We start from the raw sequence: 26,941 nt of genomic DNA, 5'->3' as shown, positions 1-26,941 counted from the left end.
CGCCGGTGGAGCGCCCGCAGGACCCGGGCGGGTGGGGACCCTGCGTGGCCAAGGTCCGCGCGGCAGGCAGGGTCCAGATCTCCTCGGGGGCGGGGCCTGGCGGCTCGGCGAGGGCGGGACCCAGCTGTCCGCGGGGCGGGGCCTGCCGGCTCGGCAGGAGGCGGGTCAGGCTCTCCGTGGGGGCGGGGTCTTGCGGCTCGGCGGGGGCGGGGGCCACGCTGTCCGCGGGGGGCGGGGCCACGCTGTCCGCGGGGGGGCGGGGCCTGCCTCTCGGCGCGGGGCGGGCCCGGGATCTCCGCGGAGGGCGGGGCGCGCCGGGAAAAGTTCCGGGAAGGTGGGCCGCCCCACTGCTCCCCCGGCCCAGACCCGGCACGGAAGTTGCCGGCGGTCCGCGCCTCCGGGACAGGTCCGCAGCCATGTCGTCCGGGGATGCGGAGTCCGGGGGGCGGGAGGGCGCCCCGAGCGCGGCTGCCGCGCTTTGCGGCCTGTACCACGAGGCGGGGCAGCGGCTGAAGCGCCTGCAAGACCAGCTGGCGGCCCGGGACGCCCTCATCGCGCGCCTCCGCGCCCGGCTCGCCGCGCTCGAGGGGGACACGGCGCCGTCGCTCGTGGACGCGCTGCTGGAGCAGGTGGCGCGCTTCCGGGAGCAGCTGCGGCAGCGGGACGGCGGCGCCGCGGAGGCCGCGCTGCGCCAGGTGCGGGGCGGCGGGGCCAGGCTTCCCGGGGGCTCCCGGGGGCGCGTGTCCCCGGAGGGTGCGTGTGCCCGTCGGGCGTGAGGCGTGCGTGGTCTGCCGCGGCGGAGCCGCTGCGTCTGGGGTTCTGGGCGGTGCGCGCCGCGAGGGGTGTAAGGGCTGAGCGTCGAGCCGGGCTCTGCCGTGCGTGTGCGCCTTGGCTCAGGGGATGTGCGTGCGTGTGCTGGCTTTTGAGGCGTCTGAGCCTTGCTGCGTCTGAAGGAGTGTGTCTCGCTCCCTCAGGTTCTGAGAGGTGTGTGTGCCAGTTAGTCTGGGGGTTGTGTGACCCTGTCGGTTGGGAGGGGTTTGTCCTCTCTGACGCTATGGGATGGATGTCGAGGTGGTTCTGAGGGGTGTGTGCGTGTTGGTGTGTGTGCGGCGTTACCATGTGGGGCCTGAGGGGTGTGTGTCCCTGTGGGTTATGAGGGGCGTGTCTGTTCCAGCGTCGGGTCTGAGGGGTGGTTGCGACCATGTTGGGTTCTTAGTGCTGTGTGTGTGTGTGTGTGTGTGTGTGTGTGTGTGTGTGTGTGTGTGTGATTTCTCAGGTGAGTGTGCGTTGGCTTCTGGGGGGTGTGTGTGGCTTTGCTGAGTCTGGCGGTTGTGTGTCCCGAAGGTTCTGAGGAGTGTGTGCGCCCATGCTGTGGTGTGCTTGCGCGGCCCTTGGGCTCTAAGGGGTCTGCGCTCCTCTTAAGGGTTGTGTGGTTCTGAGGGTTTGTACGTTCGGTTGTGCTGAGCCGTCTGCTCCCTGGTTGGCTTCTGAGGGATGTGTGTGTCTGTGTGGCTCTGAGGCTTGCCACTGTTGGGACCCGCCCATTTTGGTCCTGAAGGGTGCGTGTGTCTGTGCTGGTTTTGAGGAGTGTGTGTTTCTGTGTGGGGTTCTGGAGGACTCTGCTCGGAGAGGTTGTGTGCCTCTTAGATCTGAGGGTTGTTGGTCGCTGCTGGCTCTCGAGTGTGTGTCAGGCTCGCTATCTGCTCCCATGTTGGGGCTGAGGACTGTGTCTCCCCCGGCTCCGTTCTGAGAGGTGTTTGTGCTTCTATCGATTCTAGAGGCTGTGTGTCTGTAGCAGCTCTGAGTGGTGTGTGTGTGGGTTTGGGGTGCTGGGTGTGTTTATCCCTACTGGGTCTGAGATGTGTGTGTGCGCCTGTGCAGAGTCTGGGGGTGTGTCTGCGCCCGTGGTGGGTTCTGAAGGGTGATGGTCCCTGGTTGTGTTGAGGGCTGTGTGCCTGTGTTGTGTCTGAGGGTTACGTGTGCCCATATTAATTCTAAGGAGTGTGTGGTTGTATTGTTTTTAATTAGCTTGTTTACAGATTATTTTTAACTGGAGGATAATTGCTTCTGCCGTAGGTCACACGAGTCAGCCGTGGGGACACACATGTCCCCTGCCTCCTGCCCCACCCTGTCCCCCTCTCTAGGTTGTTACAGAGCGTTGGATGTGAGCTGTGTCACACAGCAGCTTCCCTTGTGAAACAGTGGCTGTCTGTTTCACGCACAGTGATGTAGGTGCTACTCTGAATCCATCCCGCTCTCCTTCCCCCTTTGTGTTGGTTGTGAGGTGTGTTTGTACATGCTGGTGTCTGAGCGGTGTGTGTGTGTGCCTAGGGTCTGCGGCCTGTGAGTCTGTCCTGAAGGGTTTGTTCCTATGTTGGGTTTTGATGGTTGTGTGTGTCCGTGTTGTTTCTGATGGGTGTGTGCTCATGGTGGGTCTGAGGGTTGTGTGTCCGTGTCGGCCTTGAGGGCTGTGTTTCCTAGCTGTGTTCTAAGCAGTGTGCGCCCATTTTTGGCGTAAAGAGTACTTGTCCGTGTTGGTTCTGCAGCATGTGTGGGTCCCATGTTGGATCTGAGGAGTGTGTTTCTGTGTTGGGTTGATGAGTGTGTGTGTGTGTCGTGTCTGAGGGTGTGTGGCACATGTTGGATCTCAAGTGTTTGCTTCCATGTTCAGTTGAGGAAAGTGTGCCGTTCTGGTTCTGGGGAGTGGAGTCCTCGTTGGTTCTCAGGGACTTGCTGGTGTCTGAGCGGTGTGCCTAGGGTCTGCGGCCTGTGAGTCTGTCCTGAAGGGTTTGTTCCTATGTTGGGTTTTGATGGTTGTGTGTGTCCGTGTTGTGTCTGATGGGTGTGTGCTCATGGCGGGTCTGAGGGTTGTGTGTCCGTGTTGTGTCTGTCTCGGGAGTCTGCCTGTCTGTGTTGGGTGTGAGGGCTGTGTGTGCTGGCTCTGAAGGGCGTCTGCGTTTGCTGGGTTCTGGGTGAAGTATCCCCATACGCGTCTGAGGAGTGTGCTTGTCTCTGCTGGTTTCTGAAGCGTGTATGTCCTGCGTGGTATGTGTGTCTGTGTGTGTGTTTTGGGTTCTGAGGGGCGTGGGCGCTCGTTTGGGCTCTGGGAGGGGTGTGTGTGTGTTGGATTCTGTAGGTTGTCTTGTCTGTGATGGTTCTGAGGCTTGTGCGTGTGCCGGTATTGATTCTGATGGTTGTGTACCAGCTGAATTCAGAGGGACCTGCTCCCATGTTGGGTCTGAGGGGTGCGTGCCTGTGTTGGGTCTGAGGGATGAGTGTGGGTGTTGTTTGTATCTGGATTGTGTGTGTGCGTGAGAGGCTCTGTGTGTGTGTGTGTTCATGTGGAGTCCTGCGCTGTGTGTGCAGGCACCGGGCTGGGTGTGTGTGTAGCGCGTGGCTGTAGGCTCCTCGTGTGTGTGGGTTGTGTTGGGTTCAGGGCCATGTGGACCCTAATGTCCTGGGTCTCTTTTAGCCCTAGTTGTGAATGTATCTTTCAGTAGTAACACCTCTGCTCTGCAGGGAGTGATGACAGAGTGGGAAGCTGCCGGAGTGTCTAAAAGCCGACTTAAATCCTTACTTTCCCGCTTTCTTATCCTTGCCATTGATATTATGTCTGTCTGCATGAAATATCATTAAATACTCAAATCAGGAGCAAGAGCAATAGTATTTCCCACAACAGCTGTTTGGAACTGCCCCAGACCTTTTGGTGAGCGCTGATCTGTTAGCCCATTTGGTGCATCCTTATTACCCAGGCTTCCCCAGTAAAGAATCTAGGCCTGCAGAAGAGAATTTTTACTGCCAGGCTTGGCCCTGCAGCCAAGAGTGAAAGACAGACGTGTTTTTTTTTTTTAATAACAGTAATTTTGAATATCTGAGCAGTTGAGGAAAGAATAAAGAAGAAGACAGCCGCCGTAATGGCGCTGCAAGGGAGATAACCAGTGTTAATCTCTTGGCATGCCTCTTCCCTGTTTTTCCCTTAACTACAGGGTTTGTATACGTTTGGCGCGGTTGGATTCATGCTGTCTTCTACAGTTTTACTTAATATCATGTGTTTTACTGAAAGTTGTACTTTTGTTTCAGGTTTTCAGGATTCGTTAACAAAAGAAACCAATCGCCACACACACAATGCACGCTCGGTGGCTTCAGACACTGTTTGTTTCACTTTGTGAATCACAAGACTTCTTGAATCCTGGGGCCTAGCCAGACCTCCAGGGTCTCAGGAAATGCCAGGACCCTCTCCCTGGCTTATCTGAAGTGCCACTTGATTCGCTGGTGACAACTGGTGTGCTGGTGGGCAGGCACGTGATCCAGGAAGTGGCCAGGCGGGTCAGAAGCAGGTCCGGGCCTTGCTGTTCCGCATCGGAAGCCTGGACAAGCCTGCTTCCATGTTAGTTCCCTAACATCACGATGTCAATGTCTTCTTGTCTGCGTCGTTTTAAATGCCTTTGGGAGATAGGTGTCTTCCTCAGTCCAGCTCTCTCCCTCCTCCTGGGGAAGGTGGGTTGGAACTCACCGGGGCAGCAGGAAGGTTCGTGGTCTGCACCACTGACCTTACGTTGTGGACACCAGGAGTCATAGATGGGTGTAGAGGGCACCGAGCGCACCCCTCCCGAGCCGGGTGCGGTGCCCGCTGGTGCTCAGCTGCCGGGGCTCCCCAGCGTCCCGGGGCCCCAGGCTCTCAGCAGCGCTCAGGCAGAGTCAGGTCTGCAGTTCTAGCACTGCTGGCCCTTTTACCTCTGACATGTGTGTTTCGTTTTAGGATTTTAAGTTAAGGAGCAGTTAAATGATCTGGTGTCTTACGGAGTTATACGTTTGGTGCTTACCCCTGCATGTCTCTGGGGTTGGTCACAGAGCGCGTGGAAGAATGGAGAGGTTTACACCTCGCAGAGGCCCTGGGTTCGCTGAAGTGACTGTGCAGAATGAAACCAACGAAAGGAATGGGTTAACTTGCTTGGGGACGACCCGGAGGCCCAGAGGTGCGGGAGGACGGCCAGCTGATCAGAGCGTTTGTGGGCAGGCGGCAGTTCTCATGGGGCCAGATCAGTCTTGAGAATTCTGATCTGTTTTGCCGCCACGGTGGGGCTCAGACCATACCTTGTTTGTCACGCGCGCTCTGGACGGATGGCTGCGCATAGCTCTTGCAGTGAAGGCCTTCTGGAATAACGGCGGCTGCAGCTCTGCAGCCCCGTCTCATCGCTGCCCTGGGTGCGAGCCTCGCGGGCCCTGCCTGGTCCTCATGTGTCGAGTTGCGCCTTGCCTTCTGCTGTGCTGTTATGAGTGGGAGAGCGTGTGCTCTTTAAAATAGGCTATATTAGGTTTTGTGTATGTACCGGGTGTGTGTGTGTTTCTTTTTTTTTTTTTTTTTTACCATCTGTTTCCATGCCTCTTAAGCTTGTGCAGCAAACTCTGTGCCCATCAGACAGTAGTTCCCACCTCCCTGTTTTGTCCCCACGCCGCTGGCAAGCACCACTTTACTTTGTGATTTTGACTGCTCTGGATGCCTCGTATAAATGGAATAGCACACTGTTTATCTTTCTGTGACTAGTTTATTTCACTCAGCATGATGTCCTCGAGGTTCATGCATGCTGTAGCATCTGTAAGAATTCCCTTCCTTTTTAAGGCTGAATAGTACTCCACATTTTGCTTCTGTCTATTCCTCTCTTGTGGGCACGTGAGTCTCTTCCATGTTTTAGCTCTTGCAGATATCACTGCTGTTATGAACATAAGTGTGTAAATATCTCTTTGAGATCCTTCTTTCAGTTCTTTTGGATCTTTATCCAGAAGTGGAATTGCTAAATTGCTGGATTGTGTGATATTTCTGTTTTTAATTTCTTGAGGGACTTCCATACTGTTTTTCCGCAGTGGCTGCACCATTTTACATTCCCGTAAACAGGGCAGAAGGGTTCCAGTTTCTCCACATCCTAACCGGCGTTGCTATTCGCTGTGTTTTTGTTAGTAGGCAGCCTAATAGGTGTGTGGTAATTTAGTACAGGGGCCTTGCTGGGGGCTCAGTGGTAAAGAATCCACCTCCCAATGCATTAGTTGTGGGTTCGAGCCCTGGGTAGGGCAGATCCCCTGGAGAAGGAAATGGCAACCTGCTCCAGTATTCTTGCCTGGGACATCCCGGAGGAGCCTGGCGGGCTGGGTCTATGGGCTCACAAAGAGCTGGGCGTGACTTAGCAACTAAGCAAGAACAGTTTAGTACAAAATTACTGTAGTTTTGGTTTGCAGTTCCTTTTAATGATAAGTGATGTTGAGCATCGTTTCGTGTGCTTATTGGCCATTTTTCTGCTTCCTCTGAGGGAGCGCCAAGCCTTCTGCCCAGTCTTAAAGGTTCTTGCTTACTTGGTCACGTCAGGTCTCGGTTGCGGCACGCGGGCTCTGCTCGTGACGCGTGGGCCCTCATGGCAGCGCTCAGGCTGCGGCGCGTGCAGGCTCAGCAGCTGTGCACCCAGGCTCTCTGGGTGTGGCTCGTAGGCTTAGTTGCTCTGCGGTGGGGTCTCAGTTCCCCAACCAGGGATTGTACCTGCGTCCCCTGCATTGCAAGGTGGATTCTTAACCACTGGGCCACCAGGGAGGTCCTTGCCTGTTTTTGAACTGGGTTATTTTGTTGAATTTCAGGAGTACTCTATATATGCTAGATACTAATCCCTTAACAGATATATAGTTTGCAAATATTTCATCTCATTCTGTGGGGAAACAGTTGAAACTGGCTGACTTTATTTTTCTGAGTTCCACAATAACTGCAGATGGTGATTGCAGCCATGAAATTAAAAGACGCTTACTCCTTGGAAGGAAAGTTATGAGCAACCTAGATAGCATATTCAAAAGCAGAGACATTACTTTGCTGACTAAGGTCCATCTAGTCAAGGCTATGGTTTTTCCTGTGGTCATGTATGGATGTGAGAGTTGGACTGTGAAGAAAGCTGAGCGCCAAAGAATTGATGGTGGTGTTGGAGAAGACTCTTGAGAGTGCCTTGGACCGCAAGGAGATCCAACCAGTCCATCCTAAAGGAGATCAGTCCTGGGTGTTCATTTGAAGGACTGATGCTGAAGCTGAAACTCCAGTACTTTGGCCACCTGATGCGAAGAGTTGACTCATTGGAAAAGACCCCGATACTGGGAAAGATTGAAGGCAGGAGGAGAAGGGGACAACAGAGGATGAGATGGTTGGATGGCATCACCGACTCAATGGACGTGGGTTTGGGTGGACTCCGGGAGTTGGTGATGGACAAGGAGGCCTGCGTGCTGCAGTTCATGGGGTCGCAAAGAGTCAGACACGACTGAGCAACTGAACTGAACTGAACATCTCATTCTGTAGATTGTCTTTTTGCTCCACAGATACTGTCTTTTCGTGTGCAAAATTTTTAAACTTTCATTTAAAAAATTGCCAGTTTGTCTGGGTTTTCTTTTGCTACCTGTGCCTTGGATGCCATAACCAAGAAATCATTGTCAAGTGCAGTGTTATGAAATTTTCGCCCTGTGTTTCTTCCAAGAGTTTTATAGTGTAAGGTGTCAGGTTTCAGTCTTTGGTCCATCTGAGCCAGTTTTCCTGTATCTAAGCGCTGTCTGTCTGTCTGTCTTCGGCCGCAGCAGGTCCCTGCCGCTGCGCTGCTCTGGCTGTGGTGAGTGGGCCCCCGTCGCGGCGGCTCCTCCTGTGGAGCGAGGGCTCAGGGGCGCGCAGGCTTCAGCAGCTGTGGCTCGCGGGCGGAGTCGCTCTGCATTTTGTGAGTTCTTCCCAGACCAGGGATCGAACCTGTGCCCTCTACAGCACGTGGATTCTTAACCACTGGCCCACTACAGAAGTCCTCATGTATGGTTTTAGATAAAGGTCCAGCTTCATTCTTTGGCAAGCGGATATCCGGTTTTCCTAGCACCATTTTTTGAAAAGCCTGTCCTTCCCATTGAAAGGTCCTAGCGCCCTTCTCAACCCGTCCGCCAGGCGGGGGTCGATTTCCGGGCTCTGCGTCGCTTTCTTTGGTCTGTATGTTTGTCAGTGCTCACCATTTTCATTACTGTAGCTTTTCATAAGTTCTGAAATCAGGACGCCTTCTTCTTCTTCTTCTTTTTTTAATATTGTTTTGGCTATTTGGGGTCCTTTCAGATTGCATATGAATTTTAGGATCAGTTTTTCTGCAAAAAAAAACAAAAACAAAAAAAATCATTGAGATTTTTCAGTTTTTGTCTGGGCTGCACAGCTCGCGGGTTCCAAAGCTCCAAAGAATAGCAGGGAGAGATAAGAAAGCCTTCCTCAGTGATCAGTGCAAGGAAATAGAGGAAAACAATAGAATGGGAACGACTAGAGATCTCTTCAAGAAAGTTAGAGATACCAAGGGAACATTTCATGCAAAGATGGGCACAATAAAGGACAGAAACGGTATGGTCCTAACAGAAGCAGAAGATATTAAGAAGAGGTGGCAAGAATACACAGAAGAACTCTACAAAAAAGATCTTCATGACCCAGATAACCACGATGGTGTGATCACTCACCTAGAGCCAGACATTCTGGAGTGAGAAATCAAGTGGGCCTTAGGAAGCATCACTACGAACAAAGCTAGTGGAGGTGATGGAATTCCAGTTGAGCTATTTCAAATCCTCGATGATGATGCTGTGAAAGTGTTGCACTCCATATGCCAGCAAATTTGGAAGACTCAGTAGTGACCACAGGACTGGAAAAGGTCAGTTTTCATTCCAATCCCAAAGAAAGGCAATGCCAAAGAATGCTCAAACTACTGCACAATTGCACTCATCTCACACCCTAGCAAAGTAACGCTCAAAATTCTCCACACCAGGCTTCAACAACACATGAACCGTGAATTTCTAGATGTTCAAGCTGGATTTAGAAAAGACAGTGAAAGTGAAAGTCACTCAGTTGTGTCCAACTCTTTGCAACCCCATGGAGTATAGAGTCCACAGAATTCTCCAGGCCAGAATACTGGAGTGGGCAGCCTTTCCCTTGTCCAGGGGATCTTCCCAACCCAGGGATTGAACCCCAGTCTCCCGCCTTGCTGCTGGATTCTTTGCCAGCTGAGCCACAGGGAAGCCCAAGAATACTGGAGTGGGTAGCCTTCCCGACCCAGGAATTGAACTGGGGTCTCCTGCACTGCAGGCAGATTCTTTATCAACCGAGCTATCAGGGAAGCCAGAAAAGGCAGAGGAGCCAGAGATCAAATTGCCAACATCCTTCGGATCATAGAAGCAAGAGAGTTCCAGAAAAATATCTGCTTTATTGACTATGCCAAAGGCTTTGACTGTGTGAATCACAACAAACCGGAAGATTCTTAAAGAGATGGGAATACCAGACCACCTGACCTGCCTCCTGAGAAATCTGAGAAATCATGTGAAATGCTGGGCTGGATGAAGCACAAACTGGAATTAGGATTTCCGGGAGAAATATCAATAACCTCAGATATGCAGATGATACCACCCTTATGGTAGAAAGCAAAGAGGAACTAAAGAGTCTTTTGATGAAAGTGAAAGAAGGGAGTGTAAAAGCTGTCTTAAAACTCAACATTCAAAAAGCAAAGATTATGGCATCCGGTCCCATCACTTCATGGCAAACAAATGGGGAAACAATGGAAACAGTGACAGAGTTTACTTTTTTGGGCTCCCAAATCACTGCATATGGTGACTGCAGCCATGAAATTAAAAGACACCTGCTCCTTGGAAGGAAAGCTATGACAAACCTAGACAGCTTATTAAAAAGCAGAGACATCACTTTGCCAGCAAAGGTCTGGATAGTCACAGCTATGATTTTTCCACGAGTCATGTATGGATGTGAGAGTTGCACCATGAAGAAGGCTAAATGCCAAACAATTGATGCTTTTGAACTGTGATGCTGGAGAAAACCCTTGAGAGCCCCTTGGACAGCAAGGAGATCCAACCAGTCCATCCTAAAGGAGATCAGTCCTGAATATTCACTGGAAGGACTGATGCTGAAGCTGAAGCTCCAACACTTTGGCCACCTGATGCCAAGAACTGCCTCGTTTGAAAAGACCCTGATGCTGAGAAAGATTGAAGGCAGGAGGAGAAGGGGACAACAGAGGATGAGATGGCCGGATGGCATCACCAACTCGATGGACATGAGTTTGAAAAGCTCCAAGTGTTGGTGATGGACAGGGAAGCCTGGCGTGCTGCAGTCCATGGGGTCGAAAAGAGTCCGACACGACTGCGTGACTGAGCTGAGCTGCACGGCTCGTGGGATCTTAGTTCCCTGGCCAGGAAATGAACCCTGTCCACAGCAGTGAGAACACTTGCGTCCTAACCACTGGATTTTCAGGGGATTCCCTGGCATTTTGATAGAGGTCACCTTGACTTTGTAGATCACGTTGAATAATATTGACATCTTAACAAGATTAAATTTTATTATCTTTGAACATTGGATATATTTCCATTTATTTATGTCTTCTTTGATTTTTGGGGGGGCGTGCTGTGTGCCATGTGGGGTCTCAGTTTCCGATCAAACCTATACCCCCTGCAGAGGGAGAGGGAGTCTTAACCGCTGGGCCACCCTGGAAGTTCTCCTTTAATTTCTTTCAGTAAATATTTTATAGTTTTCAGCGTACAAGTCTTTCACCTCTTTGATTAAATTTATTCCTAAGTATTGTATTCTTTTTGATGCTGTTTTAAATGGAAGTGGCTTTGTAATTCCCCCCCCCCAACCCCCGAAGGCTGAGCGCTAAGAATTGATGCTTTTGAACTGTGGTGCTGGAGAAGACTCTTGAGAGTCCTTTGGACTGCAAGGAGATCCAACCAGTCCATCCTAAAGGAAGTCAACCCTGACTATTCACTGGAAGGACAGATACTGAAGTTGAAGCTCCAGTACTTTGGCCGCCTGATGCGAAGAGCCAACTCAAAGACCCTGATGCTGGGAAAGATTGAGGGCAAGAGGAGAAGGGAGTGACAGAGGATAAGACGGTTGGATGGCCTCATGGACTCAACAGACATCCGTCGAGCAAACTCTGGGAGATGGTGGCAAAGAGGTGGACATAACATGGCCACTGAGCAGCAGCAGCATGGTGGTCGCTGTGGGCTTCCCTATGGCCTTTGTTAGGCGGAGGTGGTTTCCTTTTGTTCCTGTTTGTCGCGTGTTTTTATCATGAAAGTGTTGAATTCTGTCCAAAGCTCTTTTGCATCACTTGACACGATCGTATGTTTTCTTCCCCTCCTTCTGGTAATGTAGTATGTTACCTTGATCAGTTCCTTCCTCCTCCCCTTCCTTTTTTTTGATGAAATACGTTTGTGAACGTAACCACAGCAGGGTAGTGTTATTACCCAAATCTACATGTAACAAATGTGGTGAAAAAAGTTGTGATTAGAAAAGATTAATAACAGTACTTTCATTTCATTGCACGGGATTGATGCTGTCATAGATAGAAAGCAAACATGAACACACAGTTGTGTTTCATGCGCCTCGGAAGACCTCATTCTCCTGTTGTTATTGTTTATTAGACATTGATCAACAGTTATCTAATTGTCTTCAGATAGAGTGTGTGGGCTTGGAGGAGGGCATGGCAGCCCACTCCAGTGTTCTTGCCTGGAGAAGCCCGTGGACAGAAGAGCCTGGTGGGCTGCAGTCCATGGGGTCACAAAGAATGAGACACGGCTGAGAGAGCGTGCGTGCCCGTACTTTATTGAGAATTTTTCATCCGTGTTCATAAGGGATATTAGGTTGTTGCTTTCTTGTGTCTTTGTCTGCCTGCTGACCTCACAGGATAAGTTAGGAGATGTTCCCTCCTCTTCAGTTTTTTGGAAGAGTTTGGGAGGAGTTGGTATTACTAATATTTCTTGTTTAAATACTGGATAGAATTCACTGATAAAATCTTAACTGTCAAGCCTCTTTTCTTTTCTTGTAGGGAGATATTTTTAAGTGATGTGTTTCTGGCTGGCTGGGCCTTCGTTGCTGTGCGGGCCTTTCTCTGGCAGGGGGGCAGGGGCTGCTCTCCCGCGGGGCGCAGGCCTCTCTTAAGGAGCACGGACGTTAGAGCATGTGGGCGGCAGGGGTTGGCATCCCTGGGCTCCGGGGTGTGGGTTCATGGCTGAGGCGCACAGGCTAGGTTGCCCTGCAGCGTCTGGGATCCTCCCTGATCAGGGATCGAGCCCGTGTCTCCTGCGCTGACACGTGGACTGACCACTGAGCAACCGGGGAGGCCCTGTGGGCAGATCTTTGATTACTGATTCACTCTCCTTACTGTGGATGTGAGAGCTGGACTGTGAAGAAGGCTGAGTGCCGGAGAATGGATGCGTTTGCACTGTGGTGTTGGAGAAGACTCTTGAGAGTCCCTTGGACTACAAGGAGATCCAACCAGTCCATTCTGAAGGAGATCAGCCCTGGGATTTCTTTGGAGGGAATGATGCTAAAGCTGAAACTCCAGTACTTTGGCCACCTCATGCGAAGAGTTGACTCATTGGAAAAGACTCTGATGCTGGGAGGGATTGGGGGCAGGAGGAGAAGGGGACGGCAGAGGATGAGATGGCTGGATGGCATCACGGATTCGATGGACGTGAGTCTGAGTGAACTCCGGGAGATGGTGATGGACAGGGAGGCCTGGTGTGCTGCGATTCATGGGGTCACAAAGAGTCGGGCACGACTGAGCGACTGAACTGAACTGACTCCTTACTGTTGATAGTTAGATATCTGTTGAGTTTTTGTTTCTCTGTGATTTGGTCTTGGTAGAAATTGTGTTTTTAAGAATTTGTCTCATCTAGCTTATCTAATTTTCTGGTTTATGGTTGTTCATAGTACTCATTTGTAATCATTTTTATTTTCACAGAATTGGTAATATCTCTACTTACATGGCTGATTTTAGTAATTGGTGTCTTCTTTCTTTTTATAATATGTCTAGCTAAAGTTTATCCATTTTGCTGATCTTTCTGAAGAGCTAACTTTTGGCTCCATTGATCTCTCTCATAGGTTTCCTGTTCTCTGCTTCATTTATCTGCCCTACTCTTTTTCCCTTCCTTTGGCTAGCTTTGGGTTTAGTCTGTTCTTTCTTTTCTAGTTCCTTACCGTGTAAAGTTATTGCTGATTGGAGATCTTTCTAAGTTTATTGTTGTTGTTCACCCACTAAGTCATGTCCAACTCTTTGCGACCCCATCGACTGTAGCACACCAAGTTTCCCTGTCCTTTACCATCTCCTGGAGTTTGCTCAAACTCATGTCCATTGATTCGATGATGCCATCCAATCATCTCATCCTCTGTTGTCCCTTTCTCCTCCTGCCCTCAACCTTTCCCAGCTTTAGGGTTTTTTCCCAGTGAGTTGGCTCTTCGCATCAGGTGGCCAAAGTATTGGAGCTTCAGCATCAGTCCTTCCAATGAACATTCAGGGTTGATTTCCTTTAGGATTGACTGGTTTGATCTCTTTGCTGTCCAAAGGACTCTTAAGAGCCTTCTCCAGCAGCACAGTTCAAAAACATCAATTCTTCGGCTCTCAGCCTTCCTTATGGTCTGGCTCTCACATTTGTGCATAACTACTGGAGAAACCGTAGCTTTGACTATACACCCACCGTGGAGCTGCCTGCTGGGTGACCCATAAGCTGGAGAACAATTATACCAAAGAGGTTCTCATTCTCACACTGTCGCAGAAGTTCTAGGGGCCGCAACAGACTTCCCCACCTGGCGACCTGGCAAAGGGACTGGCGTCCCAGGGAGTCCGATCTTAAAGTCAGCGGGACGTGACTACAAGAACTTCCAAAGGACTGGGGAAGCAGACAGAACCTTGTGTGCACCAGGACCCAGGAGAAAGGGGCCGTGGCCCCACAGGAGCCGGAGCCGGGCTTGCCTGGGAGTGTGTGAGTCTGCGGCGGAGGCGCGCGTCGCCAGTGGCCAGCTGTGCGCTCAGGGACACTGGCAGCAGCCGTCCGGGGGCGCGGCCTGCTGGCCTCCGTCCTCGTGGCGGAGGCCACCGTTACCCATGCCAGAGAGCCTGTAGCCTGCCACAGAGATGGCAACTCTAGGATTGGACCACCTCAGGCCAAAGTGCAGGGAAGAAGTGCAGCCCTGCCCATCGGCAGAAAATTGGATTAAAGCTGAGCATGGCCCTGCCCACCAGAGCAAGACCCAGTTTTCCCTATAGCCAGTCCCTCCCATCAGGAAGCTTGCACAAGCCTCTTACCCTTCTCCATCAGCGGGCAGACAGAAGGAAAACCACAGTCACAGAAAACTAACCAAACTGATCACGCGGACCACAGCTTTGTCTAACTCAGTGAGACTGTGAGCCGTGCTGTGTAGAGCCATGCGAGATGGATGGGTCCTGGTAGGGAGTCTTGACAAAATGCGGTCCATTGGAGAAGGGAATGGCAAACCATGTCAGCGTTCTTGCCTGGGAAACCCGATGAGCAGTGTGAAGAGGCGAAAAGATACCACACCGCAAGATGAACGCCCCAGGTTGGTCGGTGCCTGGTGTGTCACGGAGAAGAGCAGAGAAACAGCTCCAGAGGAAGGAAAAGGCTGAGCCGAAGTGCAAACGCCCAGTTGCGGATGTGTCTGGTGCTGAAGCTAAAGTCCAGTGCTGTGAAGAAAAGGATTGCCGAGGAGCCAGGGGTATTAGCCCATGAATCAAGGTGCATCCATCTACCTTGGTCGACCAAGAGCTGGCAAGAGTGAAACCGACATTTTAAGAATTAGTACGCTAAAAAGGATGACGGTGGGCGAACTTAACTCAGGTGACCATCACCTCTACTCCGCGGGCAAGAACCCCATAGAAGAGATGGAGTGGCCCTCATAGTCAACAAGAGAGTCTGAATGCAGTACTTGGGTGCACTCCCAAAAACAACAGAATGATCTTGGTTTGTTTCCAAGGCAAACCATTCAATATCACAGTAATCCAGGTCTATGCCCCAGCCACTAATGCTGAAGAAGCTGAAGTTGAACGGTTCTATGAAGACCTACAAGACCTTCCAGAACTAACACCAAAAAAAAGATGTCCTTTTTATCATAGGGGACTGGAATGCAAAAGTAGGAAGTCAAGAGATACCTGGAGTAACAGGCAAGTTTGGCCTTGGAGTACAAAATGAAGCAGGGCAAAGGCTAACAGAGAATGCACTGGTCATAGCAAACACCCTCTTCCAACAACACAAGAGAAGACTCTACACGTGGACATCACCAGATGGTCAATACTGAAATCAGATTGATTATATTCTTTGCAGCCAAAGATGAAGAAGCTCCACACAGTCAGGAAAAATAAGGCCAGGAGCTGCCTGTGGCTCACATAACGAGTTTCTTGTTGTAAAATTCAGACTTAAATTGAAGAAAGTAGGGAAAACCACCAGCCCATTCAGGTATGACTTAAATCAAATTTCTTATGATTATATAATGGAAATTTGACAAATAGATTCAAGAGATTGGATCTGATAGACAGAGTGTGTGAAGAACTGTGGAGGGAGGTTTGTGACATTGTACAGGAGGCAGGGATCAAAACCATCCCCAAGAAGAAATTCTGCAAGGCAAAATGGTTGTCTGAGGAGCCCTTACAAATAGCTGAGAAAAGAAGAGAAATAAAAGGCCAAGGAGAAAAGGTAAAGCCAGCTGAATGCTCAGTTCTAAGACTAGCAAGGAGAGATAAGACAGCCTTCAGTGAACAATGCAAAGAAATAGAGGAAAGCGAGAGAATGGGAAAGACTAGAGATTTCTCCAAGAAAAGTAGAAATAGCAAGGGAACATTTCACGCAGAGATGGGCACAATGAAGGGCAGAAACAGTGTGGACTTGACAGAAGCAGAAGAGGTGGCAAGCGTGCGCAGGACTGCACAAGAGAGGTCTTCATGACCCAGGGGACCACGACAGTGTGACCACCCACCTGGAGCCAGACGCTCTGGAACGCGAAGTCGGGTGGGCCTCGGGGAGCAGCGCTACGGACAAGGCTAGTAGATAGAGGGGATCGATTTCTGCTGAGCTATTTCAAACTCTAAAAGATGATGTGAAAGTGCTGCACTCAATATGTCTAAATTTGGAAGACTCAGCGATGGCCACAGGACTGGAAAAGGTCAGTTTTCATTCCAGTCCCAAAGAAGGGCAATGCCAAAGAATATTCAAACTACCACACAATTGCACTCATTTCACATTGAGCAAGATAATGCTCAAAATCCTTCAAGCCAGTCTTCAACAGTACGTGAACCAAGAACTTCCCGGTGTAGAAGATGGACTTAGGAAAGGCAGAGGAACCAGAAATCAAATTGCCAGCATCAATTGGATCACAGAAAAAAGCAAAGCAATTCCACAAAAACATCTGCTTCATTGACTATGCAAAAGCCTTTGACTGTGGATCATTCTTCAAGAGATGGGAATACCAGACCATCTTACCTGCTTCCTGAGAAAGCTGTATGCAGGTCAAGAAGCAACAGTTAGAACTGGATATAGAACCACGGACTGGTTCCAAATTGGGAAAAGAGTACGTCAAGGCTGTATATTGTCACCCTGCTTATTTAAGTTAGATGCAGAGTACATCATGTGAAATGCTGGGCTGGATGAAGCACAAGCTGGAATCAAGATTGCTGGGAGAAATATCAACAACCTCAGATAGGCAGATGATACCACCCTTATGGGAGAAAGCAAAGAGGAACTAAAGAGCCTCTTGATGAAAGTGAAAGAGGAGAGTGAAAAAGCTGGCTTAAAACTCAACATTCAAAAAACGAAGATCATGGCATCCGGTCCCATCACTACATGGCAAACAGATGGGGGAAACAATGGAAACAATGAGAGACTTTATTTTTTTGAGCTCCAAAATCACTGCAGATGGTGATTGCAGCCATGAAATTAAAAGACAGTTGCTCCTTGGAAGAAAAGCTATGACCAACCTAGACAGCATATTAAAAAGCAGAGACATTACTTTGCTGACAAAGGTTCCTGTAGTCAAAGCTCGGGTTGTTCCAGTGGTCATGTATGGATGTGAGAGTTGGACCATAAAGAAGGCTTGAGTGCTGAAGCATTGATGCTTTTGAACTGTGGTGTTGGAGAAGACTCTCGACTCCCTTGGACTGCAGGAAAATCCAACCAGTCCATCCTGAAGGAAATCAGTCCTGAATATTCATTGGAAGGACTGATCCTGAAGCCGAAGCTCCAATACTTTGGCCATCTCATGTGAAGAACTGACTCACTGTTTCCAGTGTTTTCAGACCCTGACGCTGGGAAAGATTGAAGGCAGGAGGAGAAGAGGGCGGCAGAGGATGAGATGGCTGGATGGCATCAGCGACTCGGTGGACGTGTGTTGAGCAAGCTCCGGGAGATGGTGAGGGACAGGGAGGCCTGGCGTGCTGCTGTCCATGGGGTTGCAGAGTCAGAGACGCCTGAGCGACTGAGACCTTACTTGGAAGTACAGCTTTTGCAGGTGTGATAAAGTGAGGTCCTCCTGGACTAGGGTGGGCCCTAATCCGGTGCCTGGTATCCTTATAAGACAGCCCGTGAAGATGGGGGCAGAGACGGGGTGACGCGTGCAGTTTCTAACGGTGGTTACGAACTGGACTAGGACATGTAGCCAGATGGGCCAGCGTGTCTCCCACTTCAGAGCAACAAGTGCTGAAACCTGGGGGCTGCAGGGGCCCGGGGTCTGCACGCAGCTGTGGGGCGGTAGGTCAGGCGGCCCTTGGCGGGCGGGAGCAGCCTGCAGTGGCCTGCCTCGTTCCTCCGGCGCCGGCTGGCCCCTGGCGGTGAGGCTCTCAGTGCGGCAAGTCTGCGCGCGAGCCAGGTGGGTCCTTCTGGCCTCTGCTCACGGCTGTGCCGGCTCTTCGGCGCTCTGGCCTGTCTCTCCGGCGCGGGGTAGGGGCCTCTCGCTCGGTGGCTCCTCTGGCCTGGAGCTCAGGTTCAGAGCGAGTGGGCTTCAGGTGTTGCAGCCCATGGGCTCGGCTGGTGGTGCAGGCACGTGGGGGTCTTTTCCACGGGTCAGGCCCGTGTCCCCTGCACTGACAGATTCTTAACCCGTGGGCCACCAGGGACGCCAGAGCCAGGTCATTTCTAAACTGCTGTTTGAAAGAAGAGTTTTAAGACAGAACAGCCAGCGCACCCTTCAGATGCACAGTCCCCCCCAGTCGGCCAGGTGCGGTCGTTCTGGGTCTGTGTTGCCAACAGGTGGAGAAGGGGCCCCGGTCCTGCTGGCAGCACCCCCGGCCTTCTTCGCAGACACTCCTGGCCTCCTGGGGCGGGTGCGGCGAGGAGCGTCTTCGGGAAGCCCCACGAGCCCCTGAAGCCGGGGACCTCCTGCCGCGCTGTTGCTCGGCCTGTCTCCATCTGAGCAGCTCAGGACGCTTGCAGGTGAGGTGCTGCCCGAAGTCCTCCGGCCTCACAGAGGACGTGAGGGGGCGGCGGGAGGTGGAGGCAGAGGCCGGGGTGGCCGGTCGCTGCCTCCTTAGGTTCGCTGCCTTCCCGGTCTCTCACTCCCGTGAACCTTAGAAGCCGGCCCCACAGGGCCTGGCCTGCACTGGTGGTGCGTGCAGACCGTGTGTATTTGTATATGTACATTGATACCTTTCACACACACAGCACGTGTTTACCCTGAGTACTCTTCCGTGTCAGATAGAGATGCGGACAGAGGCGCTGCTCTGAAGCCACAGCCTCTGACCTGAGTGGCTTTTCAGGGAGGTGACCGTCCCCACGGGACAGGGCTCTGTGCTCAGTGATTCCTCCAGATTCGGTTTTGAGCCACTGGGAGGGGGACTTGGTGCAGCTTAGGTGCGTGTGTCCATGTTCTCAGGCACGTCCGTCCCCCTGGCAGCGACAGGGTCCCCACAGGGCTGTGCTGCTGGACGGGAAGCTGCGCCCGGGGAGGCTGGGCTGTGCTGGCCCGGGTCTGTGTCCCCTGGAGGGAGGCCTCCTGCCGTATTTCCCACAGGAAGGCACAGGACAGGGCCTTGCAGGCTGTGGGCCTTCAGAAGTGGCCAGTGTTTAAGGAACACAAGTAAGTACGAGGCCCAGCGCCAGGTCTGGGTTTGTGCCTTGAGGTTCCGTGCCCCTGGAACAGTCTGCAGAGGCAGCCTGCCCTCCCATTGAGGGCGGGGCTTCCCTGGTGGCTCAGAGTTAAAGCGTCTGCCTGTAGTGCGGGAGACCTGGGTTCGATCCCTGGATTAGGAAGATCCCCAGGAGAAGGAAATGGCACCCACTCCAGTATTCTTGCCTGGAGAATCCCATGGACGGAGGAGCCTGGTGGGCTGCAGTCCACAGGGTTGCAAAGAGTCGGACACGACTGCGCGACTTCACTTTCACTTCCGGCTAAGAAGGCTGTAGTTGGCTCTCGTTGCCCTATCTGGATGGGGCTCACTCAGACCAAGTCCCTTGGCAGCCGCCGGCAGCCTCAGCTGTGTGGACGGGCTCGGAAGGCCTTGGACAGGGCCTGCAGGGCCGGCCTGGTGCTGGAGGGCTGTGTGCCAGGAGGAGGTTCTGATGCCCGCTGGCCAGGTCCAGAGAGAGGCCTCTTTTCCTCCTTCAGCCCAATGGTGAGGTCATCAGGGCCCAAAGGAAGGATGAAGTAGTGGCCTTCCAAGAATGGGCCTCGCCCGGCTTGGCTGTGATGCCCGTGAGGTCAGAGGGCAGTGAGGTGCGATGGGCTGATGGCGCACCAGCGCCGGACAGCTTTGGGCGAGATCCCCGCTGATGAGGTTGATCCGCTGGTGCTCATCACACCCATTGTCGCCAGCCCTGATTTCCTGTCCACCTGGTGCTGGACGTGGCCCGCGTGCCAGGGCCTGACCTCGCTTCCTCGCCCGCTGCCCTCACGAGTGAGTCCCTGTCTTGGAAGCAGGGCCCAGGGAAGCGTCTTCCCCGAGGCCTTTCCCAGGGGAGCCAGGCTGACTGATTCTTCTAATGGGGTTCCCCTTCCTTCCTGTCTTTCTGGTCACTTCTAGAGCAGAGTCTGAGGAAAGTGGGGAGAAGAGCGCTCTTATAGTTCCCCGAGGGAGCTCTGGTGGTCCAGTGCCTCGCGCCTCGCTTCCACTGCCGGGACCTGGGCTCGACCCCTGGTCGGGAAACAGATCCTGTGAGCTGCGTGAGAACACTTCCCCGAGAGAAAGAGGACGAGGCTTTCAGAGTATTTCTGGTCACCTGGTTAGCGCGCTGCCGTCACGGACTGGGCTTATCTGTGGATGGGGCGTGACCGATGCTCAGGGAGCGGCTCTTGCCTCACGGATGTGGGTTTGGGCCCAGGGAGGGACCCAGAGCCTGGCCGTGCCCCTGAGTCCCCCAGTTGTTTAATTTTGTTGAGGTATAGCTGATTTACAGTATTTCGTTAATTCTACTATACAGCAAAGTGAGTCAGTTCTATGCATATAAAGCTGTGTATGTATACATGCGTGTGTGAGTCAGTCACTCAGCTGTGTCCAGCTCTTTGCGACCCCGTAAACTGTGGACAGGCCCCTCTGTCCATGGGACTTCCCGGGCGACAGTACCGGAGTGGGTTGCCGTGCCCTCCTCCAGGGGCTCTTCCTGGCCCAGGGATCGGGCCCAGGTCTCCTGCGTCGCACGCGGGTCCCTTACCATCTGAGCCACCGGGCAGCCCGCGCGTGTATCTGTGTGTCGAGTGTGGACTCTTTCTCGCACTCTTTCCTGTGTGCTTTATCACAGGATGTTGAATACAGTCCCCTCTGCTCTACAGTAGGGCCTTGTTGGTTCCTTCTCTGTTAATTGTTTGCATCTCCTAATCCCAAACTCCCACCCCGGCCCTCCCGGCTCGCCCTACCCCTTGGCAACCTCAGGAGTGTCCTCTGTTTCTGTGTGGTGGGTAGATTCCACATATAAGTGATATATGGTATTGGTCTTTTTCTTTCTGACTTTAGTATGATAGCCTCTAGGTCCATCCCATCAGTTCTTTTTTAAATATTTTATTTGGCTGTGCCGGGTCTTAGTTGTAGCATGTGGCATCTAGCTCCCTGACAAGGAATGGAACCCAGGCCCCAGCACTGGGAGCTTGGAGTTCCAGCCACTGGACCAGCAGGGAAATGCCCACAATTACCTCCTAACCCCAGGCTTGGGCAGGCCCAGCTGCGAGCCTTCTAGGGATGCACCCCGTGGCTGTGTTCGCAGGAGGGCGCGCCAGCTGGAGGTGTGTGCTCAGCCAGCCTGCACTCTGGGTGGAGCTCCAGGCTGTAGTTGAGAACAGGCAGGTTGTGCGCTGCTGTGGGACACAGCATTTTACCAAGGAGCAGAAAAGCAGGGCACCAGGACAGTGCTGTCAGACCCCCGAGCGTAAGATACACGTGCCAGACGCCCCCGGCCAGGTTGGGAGCAGTGGTTGCCTCTGAGGAGTGTGGCAGGCTGCTGGGGGAAAAGGAAGTTTTCGTTTATTTGCTTCTGTGTTTGAAGCTTTGAGAACCATGCACGGTTTTGCTTTGTCCTAAAGCACTTAGGAGAGGGCTCGTTGAGGGTTGTGCCCGTGGCGGGGAGGTTCTGGGTCCCTCGTGAGCGTGAGCAGAGCTCCGAAGCTCCCTGCCACGCCCCCCGTGCGCGAAGGCTCCGCCCTGGCTTTCCAGAAGCTGTTTTCCCCCATGCAGGATGATTGGGCGCCTCCTGCTGCACCTCCCCTGCGTGCTCGTTACGGCGGACGTTACTCTGAAAGTGGGACAGCACAGAACCGAGGGCAGAACCCAACTGGGGGCGCTGAAAGCCCGCGGCATCTGAAGGATGTTGGTCGGGGATACTAGCTTCCCAGAGCTGCTCTAACATCAGCTGGGTGGCCTAAGGCAATAATAGACAGGCTTCCTGGGGGCGCTGGTGGTAAAGAACCCACCTGCCAATGCAGGAGACGCAAGAGACTTGGGCTGGATCCCTGGGTCAGGAAGACCCCTGGAGGAGGGCATGGCAACCCACTGCAGTACTCTTGCCTGGAGAATCCCATGCACAGAGGAGCCTGGCGGCTGCCGTCCATACAGCCACAGAGCTGGGCGTGAGCGAGCACGCACAACACAAATGCAGTAGATACTTGATCTTCGCTGCTCTGAAGGCCAGAAGCCCCGAGTCGGGGTGTGGGGGTGGGTCCTTCTCTTCAGCGTCCAGTGGCTGCTGGCGCCCTGGCGGCCTCTGGCGTGTGGGCACAGCACTCTGGCCTCTGCCTTTGGCCACATGCGCCCTCCTCTGTGTGTCCACACTTGCCTCTTATGAGGACACTGGATGTTGGATTTGGGTCCATCAGATCCAGCGTGCCTTCATCTTAACTAGCTACATCCTCACGGACTGAACAGCTGTCTGGAAACAGCTAAATGAAGTCACGTTCCCAGGTGTCGGGGTGAGAACGTGGGCATGGCTTTGGGGGCTGCCCACCTCAGGGGAGTTTCTGCCCTTTCTTTCAAGAGGTTTGGGATTACCACACTTACTAATTTGATGATGTAAAATCTAACATTATGAGTTTGCTCTTGAAAACAGAATTTTAGATGACGTTTCAGATAGAACTTTTGGGGCTGACAACTCCTGAGTTAACCATCCATTCAGAAGCCAGCCTCCGAGTGAACGTGCTCGCTCCATACGGATGGGCGTCTGCGCCCGTCTTCTGCTTTGTGAACGGTTATTTCTGACGTTGCTTCTTTCAGTCAGATCAGTTCCGTTTAGTTGCTCAGTCATTTCCGACTCTTTGCGACCCGACCCCATGGACTGCAGCTCGCCAGGCCTCCCTGTCCATCACCAAGTCCTGAAGCTTGCGCAGACTCATGTCCGTCAAGTCAGTGATGTCATCCAAGCATCTCATCCTCTGTCGTCCCCTTCTCCTCCACCTTCAATCTTTCCCAGCATCAGGGTCTTTTCCAATGAGTCAGTTCTTCGCATCAGGTGGCCAAAGTACTGGAGTTTCAGCTTCAGCATCAGTCCTTCCGATGAATATTCAGGGCTGATTTCCTTTAGGATGGACTGGTTGGATCTCCTTGCAGTCCAAGGGACTCTCAAGAGTGTTCTCCAGCACCACAGTCAGATCAGTTGTGCTTTTAAATCTTCCCCTTAGGAAATCGAGAGACTCTCGGAGCAGCTGGAGGAGAAGGAGCGGGAGGCGCAGCGGCTTCTGAGCCAGCCTGGGCTCGAGCGGGAGAAGGAGGTGGCCCTGCTGCGGAGGAGTGTGGCGGAGAAGGAGCGGGCCCGGGCCGCCAGCCACGTCCTGTGTCGCTCCCTGGCCGACGAGACCCACCAGCTGCGGCGGACCCTGGCTGCCACAGCCCACATGTGCCAGCATCTGGCCAAGTGTCTGGATGAACGCCAGGGGGGACAGGGGGCTGCGGGGGAGCAGAGCCCTGAGGTAGGCCCTGGGGCAGCAGGCCTTGCCTTGTGGCTCAGGGAGAGCCTTGCCCGCCCTTCTGGGGATTTCCTCTAGGGTGGTGGGGCCTGCAGAATGTCCAGGAGAGCAGACCCGTAGCTGCCCCCAGGCCCAGTGGGGAGGTGGCCCTGCGGTCTCTCCAGCCTCCATGAAGCAGCAGAGCCGGGGCAGGAGGGGTGTCCTGAGCGAGGCTGGCGTGTGCAGTGCCGGGGCCTCTGTGTGGGCAGCGCTGGCCCAGGGTGCCTCCGGTTGGGCGGGGCTGTCAGCTCCAGTGCAGCCTGGCCCTGCTGGGGCCTTGGGCCTGGGCAGGGAGGACGCAGGGCCCCGCTTGGCACAGTGCCCCCTGAATGGCACTACTCGGGACGGGGCCTGTGTTGGGGGGAGCAGTGCGGGTGCAGGGGAGCGGGTGGGTTTCAGCATCAGGAAGCCCCCACCTGAGAAATCGGGGCTCCTCTGGGGGCTGTCGGGAGCGGGGCCTGCGGGGTCGTGGCGGTGCAGGGGGCTGTGACAGTTTGGTCCAGAACCGCTCCCTGTGATGTAGGGCTGTTGGGAAGAGCCCTGCAGTCTCTTGCAGCAGCTTGGCCAGGCGTGGGGGAGGGCCTCGGTCTGAGAATCCCACGGAAGGGGAACCTCAGAAAGAACAGGGTACATTTGAGAAACCAGAGCGCTCTCCGGGCAGGCCGTGGACTCATATGATTCTTAGTCACGCGGCCCTTTCTCTCTGGGGATCTGAAAGCTGGTGGTGGTTGGCCTGGGCTGAGGCTCTAAGCCGGCGTCATTTCTCAGCGCTGGTCTTCACCGAGTCATCGGGGTTTCCCGAGCCCGCAGGGTTAGCACACGCAGTTCCTTTGTCATTTGAGGGGAATTCTCACAATAATGTCACCGCCATCCATCCGCTTTGTTAAATGACTGAACTTCTGATGGCCTTTCGGTTAGCCCTGCCCACCCTGCTGGGACTGGGTCAGCACGCGTGGGCTTGTAGATGTGAATCCCACCAGCCTCGCGATGCCCGGGGAGGTTGTAGACAGTCAGCCCCTGAAGCTGACCGTGGTCATCTCGGACATAACACATCCAACGGGAGGGACAGCGGGCCCGAAGGAGGGGCCTGCTCCTGGCGGCCGTGGGCCCTGGGCGGGGAAGTTCTCTGGTCACAGCGAGCTCGGCTTCCGGCCCCCCCCCCCAACCCTGGCCCCAGCCGTGACGCTGGGCCTCTCGGGCGTGGAGGCAGTGTGAGGCTTGGCCCCCGCGTGGGGTGGGCTTGGGTGGGGCCAGGACCACCATCCCCTCTGGTAGCGCCTGTCCTTTCCTGTCTCCGTTGCACCTGCCGCAGGGCGGCTGCAGGGCCGTCTGCAACTCGGTGCCCGCACGGAAGGTGCAGTCACACGGGATCTGGTCCCTTTCTCGTGCAGCCCGAGTGTGCGGACGGGGACGACTCTCTGCACGAGGTGGTTGCGAAGTTACGGGAGGAGAACCGGGTGCTGAGGCAGAAAGTGACTCACGTGAGTGTCTGAGATCGCACTTGGGCCGAGCGCCCTCTGCGGACTGTGGGTGAGGGGCCTCCCCTCGCTGTGCCCAGGGGTCCCCCCTGCCCTGAGGTCGCTTCGGCTGATACACAGGGTCCCCAAAGCCCCGACACGTTTGCCCAGAAGGACGTGTTGAGCACGTCTGGTTGTCCTCCACCCCTAAATTAATTCGCGTGTTGCTAAATGAGGTGCAGGGATCACTGTCAATCCAGCGTTCAGGCAGCGACTCCACCGTCACCGCGTCCGGGTGCTCCCCCCCGCACCGCCCAGAGTGGGCGCCGCCGGCCTCCACGTGGGGACGGGCCTCGTATTCCGGGCGGGCTCGAGGGTGCTTTCCGGCCCCCAGGTGGAGGACCTCAACGCTAGGTGGCAGCGCTACGACGCCAGCAGGGACGAGTACGTGCGGGGGCTCCACGCGCAGCTGAAGGGCCTGCAAGTCCCCCTGGAGCCCGAGCTGATGCGGAAGGAGGTTTCCCGGCTCAACGCACAGTTGGAGGAGAAGATGGATGACTGCGCGGAGGCGCGGCGGGAGCTGGCTGCGGCGAGGAGCGCGCGGGACGAGGCGCTGGAGCGCGTGCAGATGCTGGAGCAGCAGGTGCGGCCGCGCCGTGGTCGCCAGGGGGCGGGGCCGCCGTCTCCTCCTGACGCGGGGCGGGGCCTCCTGATGGGATCAGGGGCGTGGCCTCCTCCTCCTGACACCGGGGGGCGGGGCCTCCTGACGCGGTCGGGGGCGTGGCCTCCTCCTGCCGCGGGGGGCGGGGCCGCCGCCGCCTGATGCGGGCGTCTCCTCTTGCAGATCCTCGCCTACAAGGACGACTTCACGTCGGAGAGGGCCGACAGGGAGCGGGCGCAGAGCCGCATCCACGAGCTGGAGAAGCAGGTGGCCTCGCTGCAGCGCCAGGTGTCCAGGAGACAGGTACAGCCGGGGTCTCCTCGGGCCCGGGGTGGGGGTCGTCTTCATTTCTCTCTCACGCCTTTCGAGCTCTCCTGAGGCTGCTAAGACCTCGGTTCCGCTCTAGGCAGGGCCGCCGTGCCCAGTGCCCGGAAACCTCTGGGTGGCACGTGTGTGTGCGTGGAGGGTGGCATCCGCCGGCCTGTCCTGTCCTCGTGCCCCGACTGGGAGCTCCTGCACGCGGCCCTTCCGTGCTGCGTGGTGGGGTGGCCCCCACGTGAGCCTCGTCCCTCATGGGCACAGGCGGGAGGTCCGGACCCCTCAGTTGTCCCTGGCACGTCCTCGTTTGGGCCTCGACACCAGGCAGAGCAAAGGTGCGGGTCCTGCACAGCGACGGACGTGGCTCCAGACGCTGGAGCCGAGACCAGCCCTGGGAGTGGACTCCTGCCTTTTCCTAGGATTCTCGTGAGCCAGTCTCCTGCCGGATTCACACAGGGAGCAGATCTCCCAGGTATTTAGAGACCGACGCTTCGGAGCCTGTGGCAGCCGGTGGCCGGAGGCCTGGGACGGGGCCCCAGTGGCTGGACCTCCCCGCGGAGGGCGGGTGCTCAGGAGTGACCCGGAGAGGCCAGGGGGACCTGCAGTGCCCCCACTGTCTGCGGTGCTTCAGCGACGAGCAAGGCGAGGAGCTCTTCAGGCACGTGGCCGAGTGCTGCCAGTGAGCCCGGCGGCCCGTGGCGGGCGTGCCCCGCCCACCCTCGCGGCCCCCGGCACAGGCTGGGGGTGCTTCTGAGCCTGTCTCGGCCGCCCTTGGGTCAGCGGGAACTTGCGGTGGGGCTGGCAGCAGGGGTAGGGGTTGGAGCTTCTAGCGTGGAGCTGGTCTCCCAAGCGGCCAGACCGAGGCCACGAGTGGACAGCCGTGGGCGTACTCGCTGGCCAGCACGGGGCTTTGCCCCCCGGGAGTCGTGGAGCCCAGCGCTGAGCTCCATTGAGACACGTTGCGCTGCACTGGTGTTCACCACACCCCTAGAAGTTGGACACGTGATCATGTGACAATTCTGTAATAAAGGGAGTTGCTAAGTGGCTGCCCCGAGTGTGTGCTGGGGACCGGGGGGCAGGGGCCTGGCCGCACTTCCACCTGGGCCTGAGTTAGCTGCTGAGGAGACACGCCTGCGGGCTGTCGTCTTTCAGGCCTCCAGAGCCTTGTCGTCCAGCCGACGGAAGTCGAGGCAGGGCTGAGTGCAGAGGAGAGCCCTGCAGGGCGGCGCAGGGCCACGGGCCCGTCACCCCGCTAGCCGTCAGGAGAGTCAGGCT

At 54.8% G+C, this 26,941-nt stretch overlaps 1 protein-coding gene across 1 annotated transcript; it reads left to right on the top strand.

Annotated features, from left to right (window-relative positions):
* On the top strand, positions 292-26,707 carry TNIP2 (TNFAIP3 interacting protein 2). The gene is made up of 6 exons (XM_018049837.1): positions 292-695; positions 22,907-23,194; positions 24,622-24,711; positions 25,082-25,330; positions 25,532-25,651; positions 26,086-26,707. The coding sequence occupies exons 1-6, from the start codon at positions 417-419 to the stop codon at positions 26,347-26,349; spliced, it is 1,290 nt and encodes a 429-aa protein (XP_017905326.1). The 5' UTR covers positions 292-416; the 3' UTR covers positions 26,350-26,707.

This window comes from Capra hircus, chromosome 6 (assembly GCF_001704415.2).
Source record: "Capra hircus breed San Clemente chromosome 6, ASM170441v1, whole genome shotgun sequence".
In the NCBI taxonomy this organism is placed as follows: domain Eukaryota; kingdom Metazoa; phylum Chordata; class Mammalia; order Artiodactyla; family Bovidae; genus Capra; species Capra hircus.
This window is presented reverse-complemented; position numbering and strand designations above follow the sequence as displayed.